Source organism: Mesocricetus auratus, unplaced genomic scaffold, assembly GCF_017639785.1.
Source record: "Mesocricetus auratus isolate SY011 unplaced genomic scaffold, BCM_Maur_2.0 Super-Scaffold_4256, whole genome shotgun sequence".
NCBI lineage: Eukaryota > Metazoa > Chordata > Mammalia > Rodentia > Cricetidae > Mesocricetus > Mesocricetus auratus.
This window is the reverse complement of record NW_024429182.1, coordinates 21,203,782-21,211,311: the sequence shown is the minus strand read 5'-3', so window position 1 is coordinate 21,211,311 and position 7,530 is coordinate 21,203,782. Positions and strand designations below refer to the sequence as shown.

General features: G+C 45.4%; 1 protein-coding gene across 50 annotated transcripts in view; it reads right to left on the bottom strand.

Moving 5' to 3' along the window:
• Positions 1 to 2,404: 2,404 nt before the first annotated feature.
• Sorbs1 (sorbin and SH3 domain containing 1) overlaps positions 2,405 to 7,530 on the bottom strand; it is a 224,215-nt gene continuing 219,089 nt past the window's right edge. For all 50 annotated transcript variants that reach the window (XM_040744733.1, XM_040744762.1, XM_040744828.1 and 47 more), the window contains 2 exons: positions 7,400 to 7,512; positions 2,405 to 5,480 (listed from right to left, as the gene is read on the bottom strand). In XM_040744733.1, the coding sequence (XP_040600667.1) occupies positions 5,413 to 5,480; positions 7,400 to 7,512 (181 nt within the window). In that variant the 3' untranslated portion in view covers positions 2,405 to 5,412. The remainder of the gene's footprint in view (positions 5,481 to 7,399; positions 7,513 to 7,530) is intronic.

Genomic DNA, 7,530 nt, shown 5'->3' with positions numbered 1-7,530 from the left:
CCGAAGTTGGAAGAAGGATTAGAAATTCAATGTCATCCTCTGCTATATAGTGAATCCAAAGCCTGCCTAGGATACATGTATCAGAAAATACAATCCAGGAGGAACCTACCAGAGACTATGGAATTCTTTTCAGGGAAAGCCAGACAGAAGTGCCTTTGCATCCAGAGTCAGAAAACTATAAACAAGGCTGGATCTGCCTGCACCCCATGGTTGTACTCAGTAGTCGAAAATGTAGTCAAACAAGACCATAGAGCCAAGAATAAGATAAATACAGCAGAGAAAGTTTGAGTTCCTGGATTTACTCCTGCCTGAGGCTACTTCCAACTCTCTTTGGTATGTCTCCACACAAGCCAATAGTGTTGGGTTTCTCAGTAAAAGGCCTTCAAAGCAGGGATTCTCTGGCCCATACTTGTGTTGTGAAGAATCAGTCCCTGAGGCAGCACGTGCTGAGAAAGCAACAAAGGGATGCGAAACACAGTAAGGATTCAGAAAGAGTTAGCAGCACTTCAGGCAGGCTGGCCAAATCCCAGCCACAACTCTTCAGGAAGGCTGTGCTTTTAATTGGAAGGTGGGAAACAGACTCTCTTGTGTTGGGGAAGTCTTATGCCAATAAAGCACTGTTGAGCCAATAGGAATCTAGATAGGTGGGACTAGGAGTCCAGGAGGACTCTGGGAAGGAGAAACACAAGAGAGTCGACATGTGACGCCATGGGGTAGGAAGCCCAGAAACTTCTCCAGTAAGAGACATACTTAGATTAACAATTATGGGGTAATTACTTAAGTCAGAGCTAGCCAGTAAGAAACAAGCAAGGCCAACAGCTTCATAATTAATACAGCCTCCTGTGTGTTTATTTGGGGACTACAATGCGGCAGAGCCCAGGCAGCTGGCAGGGGATAAACCAAAGCGGCTAGCAAAGAAAAAGCTTCTCTTTACACTCTTGGACTTGGCAGGAGAAAGAAGCTGGTACCTTAGGAAGGCAACTTGGCGTCCTCTAAAGGTTTGAAATATTCCTCCTCAGAGTCAACAACTCTTCTCCCAACATCATTGTTCCTTCACAGTGGTGAAAAGCTGGCAAAAATCTCACACACCTGTGTCATCAGCAGAGAACTGGGTACATACATTTTGGAGCTATGCACAAACTTTATTGCAGGAAAAACCGAAGACTACATGAAGTCATGTATGTAGGATGTTAAGAGAAACAAACCTATATTCACCAACAGATATAGAATACAGAATGCCTGAGTGGGGACAATAGTTCCCACCCTATTCTAGGTGACCAGAGAAAGCCTCATGCAGATCAAAGTGAAGGCCCAAAGGAAGAGGACTGAAGGAGGCCGACAGCTTTTGGGGAAAGGACTAGTGAGCATGATAGTCTAAGGCAGGAGAGTGCAGGATGATTTGGGGAACCTAGGGATTCTAGAGTGAAAGCAAGCCACTGGAAACCAGTATGGGCACGGAGAGGTAAGGGCAATCAATGCTTGTGGATTCAGTCCACAACCAAGAGAGTATACAGTCAATTTCACAATGCTTGCTTTGGCTGCCCTGACATGGCTGGGGGAGAGGAGGCAAGGGAGAAACCAGCAGGCCAGCAACGGTCTGGGCAAGAGAAAATGGCTTGGTTATGAAAGTAGAAGTGGCTGGGTTCTAAGCTGGGCATTGGTGTCACAAGCCTTTAATCCCAGCACCCGAGAGGCAGAGGCAGGTGGATCTCTGTGAGTTCCAGGACAGGCTCCAAAGCAATACTAAGAAACCCTATCTTGAAAAACCAACCAAAAAAAAAAAAAAAGTGGTCGGGTTCTAAATGTAGTTTGAAGATGAAGGATTTGGACAGGATAGAGGCACAAGAGGAGCTGGCAACGCCTGTGAAACTGTGCCAGGCTGGAGACCAGCAGACCCTCCAAGGCAACCCTCTCTTGGCCTGTCTGAGGCCCCAGCTCACTGCCTAGCAGCTGCAAACTACTACTCAGAGGACGCAGAGGACAGGGCAAGGGCAGGGAGGTCTGAGGCTTCTCTCTTCAAGGACCCCCTGTGTATGCACAGCAAACCCTGCCTGAGTGAGGTGGGAGCTCATGGCCATGCAGCGGCTGCAGGGGTGCTCCCGGAAGGGGGAGGGGCTGGGATGGGGGCTGAGTGTTTTGATACACTTGATGTGGGGAGAAAACCCAAGGACTCACCGCAGCAGAAAACTCGTAGCCACACTTGATATTTAAATACTAAACATTGCATTTCCCCATGCTCTGAGATTCATACTTTAATCAACGTCATGCTACTGAGAAAAAGGTAAAGGAGGAGAGACCGGGCGGCCAGCGATTTAAGAATGGAGAGGCGGGCATGGGAGTCAGAAGCGGCAGAGAGGCCTCCCCCGCAGGAAGGAAGAACCAATGAAGGGCAAGAACACAGAGGTGCCACGCAATTCTGAATAAAGTTTATTAAATAATATATACAGCAAAGTAGTAATTCAACAAGTCTATCAAATCAATCCACTGCGATAAAGAAAAATAAATGAACAGAAAAATCTGTGTCTGCATAGTACATGCGCTTGGTGTGAAATTTAAATGCAATACCTTAATAGGTTACATATGTCAATTATTTTTTTTTCTGAATATAATCTTTTTTTTGGTAGTAACCTATTCCAGCAATAGGATTTAGTACTACTGCAGATAAATAGAACTGCAAAAAAGAAAGCTGTAAATGATATATTATAGTTGTCTTCTCTTCCCCAAAGAACAATTGTATATGCTAACAATTTCCAATGACTATTTTTGTGCTAAAAGTCTGCAGGTGAATTATTTGAAATTCCTTCATTTAAATAAAAGTGGAAAAAATAAAACAACCCTTCATGACTTCCTTATTTTACTCCCCTTTCTGCTCAAGTTTTAAAAATTATTTTTCTATACAAGGTAGGTACATGGGCTACACAAAGTTAAATATACATTACATATTTACAGTCCCACTTCTCAAACATGTGATGTGATTTTTTTTCTTTCACCAATCCCAGAGAGACTGCAAAAGGTGAGTAGCTTGGAGCGTGCCTGTACCTGGAAGCATGGTTAATATATCAAAACGTGTTGCGAGGCATGCCGCCAGTAAGTTGCGCTTGCTGTTACTAACCCTGTATAAACGTTTCAGCATAAAAATAGTACTTTATATTACTAAAGGTCTGAAGACAAAGGAGTAGTTGGAAATCTTCGCTCTGTGTTTCTGTCATACGTAGGAAGCTGGAGAGATCTTGTTAAAGATGGGCACACCTGGATTTGGGGAGACACTCTGTGTGAGGCTGGCACTGGATGCAAATGTGGCTTTTACAAAATGGCTTTATTTTCTAGCTGTATTTAAAGGGGTGTTTGAAATTATCTACTTAATCAGAAAGCACCCCTGAGGAAATTTAAATACAACTGCACTATTCATGACTGGCGTCTAGGAGAGAGCAAGGGCTGCATTCCAAATGGGCAAAAATGCACATGTGCAATTATTTATTTATTTATTTTGCTAGATTCCCTTTGAGAGGGGCAGAGAAAGGAAGAAAGGAAGAAAGGCAGGAAGGAAGGAAGGAAGAGAGAAAGCAAGAAAGCTATCGGCGAGTGAAGCAGCTTCCAGAGCAACAGGTCATAGAATCATCAGGTCTTTTCTGCCCAAGAAGCTTCTGTGCCCTCAGTTAGTCCCACACCCTTTTCCCTTGGGATTAAAGGCTCTGCTGTCAGTTAAAAATGATGTCTCCTGGAAGTTACAATGCATTCCTCCTATCCGCCATTTATCTTTCAGCATGACTCAATCAGTGGCAGTTTCTTTCCCGAGAGCCTCCTTGGAGAACTGTGGCTGACGGGTGGGTAGGATCCTATGCCATCTGAGGTAGCAGTCACTCAAGACAATGCTGCCGACTTGGAAAGGACAGTGGTTAGCGTGGTTCGGAGCCACACGCAGAGAACCAGGGGTTCCAGTATATACCCCTATCACCTACAATTCCTGATGTTCATGACCTTGTACATGTATGTGTGGGTAGAATAAGAAGATGAGACTCTGGAAAAATTCCAAGTATTCCCAGACATAAACTACCCTCAGACAAAGGTTCTCCAAGCATCCTCATTGTTCAGAAGTGAGCTGAGGGAAATGAAAACCTGACAATGCCTTCTAGGGTGCTCCCCTTCCCCCCAGAGAAACGCATCCCTTCTCACACCCTCTGCACATATCACAGTCTCTCTAGATTGGGTCTCTTTTCCTATGCCATCCACTCAGCTGAACCCCTGGCAGACTCAGCTCTGGGAAGAAGCCACACTTATCTTTGTGTCAATTAGGGATCTAACAGACAATCAGAGTGGTAATTCACACCCAGGCGTCAAAGGGGTCCCCTCCTCACAACCAGGGCTCACAGGACAGACTCCTGGTTGCCATCAGGAGGAGCAACATTGCTGCTTCATACCCAAGGCAGTGTTTGATACCTCAGCTCTGAGTGGGACCTCAGCATCTGCATCAGGACTCCCCGGCCTGGGGTGGTGGGGAGGAGGGGACAACATTCAGAATGGTCTTTGACCTCCTCCACAGGAGCCCCTCCCAGATCTGAGAGGGCCTTACCATGGTACCCCAGCAGCCAGCTAGCATCTGCACATGCTAAGAGGACTACTAAAGACCAGTCTGGATTCTGTGGGCTCAGGCGTATCAAGTCCACACTAAAGGGGAGAAGAAAAGTGCATCCAACCCTGCCCAGCCAGGGATGGTGACCAGGAAAGGAGTCTAATCCAAGTCACCTCTGGAGCCCCAAGGTGACTGGCTTAGTCACATGGAAACACAAATGTAACCCATCTGCCTGGCCACCTGCTTCCAAGATCAGGATAAATATGGCATGCTTTTCTGAGTATCAGGGAAGTCAAGTACAATGTCACCCAGCAGGCTCAATTCCAGGACACCCAGTCTGCCTCCATTTCTTTACCTGGAGTCATGGTGCTGAAAGGAACCTCAGAATCCAGACCAGCCTCTAGCAGCACTGGGGGTCTGCTGGCTCTGGGACAGCCATGGATAGAGGCAGGGATGGGCAGCGATGCTCAGACTTGGGGCCTGTGGAGCATGGCTGAGGATTGACCTATCTGGCCCCAGGGGGCCCCTTTGAAATGGTAAAGAGTGGGTAAAGACTGAGCACATTTTTGGCTAATGCTGCTGTGGACACTACTCCAGATCAGATTACCCAAGCAGTAGGGGCTAGAGCAGCTCCCAGAAGCAGCCATGTAAATACCGGTTACCTCAGCACACAGTTAAGCCCTGATACATAGTGGGTTTTAAACACACTTCTTTGTTCCTCTTTTTGAATTCTTTACCAACTGCATTAATTTTCCTACTGACTCAATACTTAAATAAAGAGACCAGTTCATGAATGATGCTGCATCCTCTGAGAAAAATAATCTCTGTGGTTTTCAGTCTTCTTATAGATATAAAGGTTTTACATAGTTGCCTGGAAAAGTACCAAACTGCCTCGTCCTTCTCGAAGTGCCTGTAAGAAACAAGCAAACAAAAACAGACACAAAATGAGAAGACACATGGAGATCAGAGAGAATGCTGGAGATTCTGAACCATCCCTTGGTAACAATCCCATACTGGGGTTTCCATAGCTACGTCACTTGGGCTATGAAATGATGGAGGGTAGGAAGGGCAAGCAAGATACACTTCTCAGATGAGTGACCCAGAGTTTAAGTAATATTTCTCAGGTCCCTGAGCTTAACCGAAGCTGGAGGCAGAATCTGAACCCAGGTCTCCTGACGCCCAGTTTCACTGTTCTTCCCAACACTCTGCCATCACTGATTAGGAATGCTAGACTGCTAAATCTGTACTCAGTCACTTCTGAAAATAACTGAGGTGTGCAAGGAAGGTAACTCACCCCAATGTAGTTGTTTCAACCAGGACACCTGCCTTCACAGAAGACTAGTGTCCCTTCCCTATGGGCTGGGAATTGAAGCACTCTTAGAGGAGCTTAACAGCAAACTCATTCTCAACCTCTTCCTCTTCCTCTCTGTCTTCCCCTCCCCCCCTTTTTGAGATGTAGTCTTGCTGTAGAACACGACATCCTTGCCTAGAAGCTTGCCTAGAATATGACATCCTCCTGCCTCAGCATCACTCTTTAGTAGGACATCCACACACAGTAATTAAGAATTGAGCTATTGAGAATTTGGAATGAGCTTCCAAGGTCTCAGAATGAAAACAATATAAAATATATCACTAACATTGTTAATGTGCTCAAAACATAATATCCAGATACTTCAGGCTCATAAAACATCAAAACTAATTTTATGGGTTCCTCTTTACTTTTTCAATGTGAACCCTCTAAAAGTTAGAATTTTGCACTTGCCATGCCTACTACTTCTATGGGACTGCAGTATGCCCTGTGGTCTCTGGTTCCTGATAAGACTTGCTTTTGTAAAGAGCCCACAGGGAGGCCTGGCTTCTAGGAGGACAAGCATTTTCTGTCTTCCAACCCGTCTTCCTGTTTATGTGGCACTGACCACTCCAGTTTGAACATGCTTTAGCAAGTTTCTTCCAGAGACATCAGACAAGAGCTGGGGTTGGAAAGAAAGGGGAGACTGAAGGCGAGAGTCAATCAGTGGTTCCCAGGGCACCAACGGCCCAAACAGAAATGATGCAGGCTGGGAAGTAGCGGGCGGTCTGCATTTGTTATCAGAGTGCCCTTGTGATAGCTATTAAATCCTGTTGCCCTCACTTTGTGAATTTGCTAGTCTTGCAGGTGTTGTGAGAGAAGTCAGTGAAAGTGTATCATGTTTACCAGGTTTGCAGCAGAATCTCTATAGACATTGGTCTTTCTCTCCCTTTCCTGGAAAGGCAAATCTTACATTGTTTCTCTCTGTCTCTATCTCTGTCTCTGTCTCCCTCCCTCCCTGCCTGCCTCCCTCCCTCCCTCCCTCTGTGTGGTCCTGGGAAGCAAGCCCAGGACCCCATGCTTTAAGCAAATGTTATGCTATTGAACTGTATGCCCTTTGTTATTAGAGCTGGTTGCTTTTGTTCAAATTATTAAAAGCCTAGAGTAAATAAAAGTGTCCTAGGAACATCCACACATGTGCTTGAACATCATGGTGGAGACCAAGTCTTAATCAAATATTTCTTAAGAGCTTTAAAAATACAATCTGTGAATGTTCACCATACAGACAATACACATACAAACTGAACCCAATTAGCAGTCATGATGAATTTGACACCTGCTGTCTTGTGTCATAGACACTGGCCTATCTGGGCTTCAGGTCATACTCTGTAACATTCATACTACCTTAAGAAGGAGTGGTCCAGCACTCCTACAGAGGCTGAGAGATCGCTTTCTATGCAAAGAACGCTGCATTTTACATGTCCCACCGTTCCTAGTCCTTCAATAAACCACTAGGAAGAAAACCATGATGGGATTCTTACCAACAAACCATCCATCGTCACATTTTTCCATGACATCAACAATGTCTCCATCTCGGAGTTCCAACTCATCATCGTTCTGCGGCACATAGCTATATAATGCTTGGTAGCTACACCTACAAACCAGAAAAAGG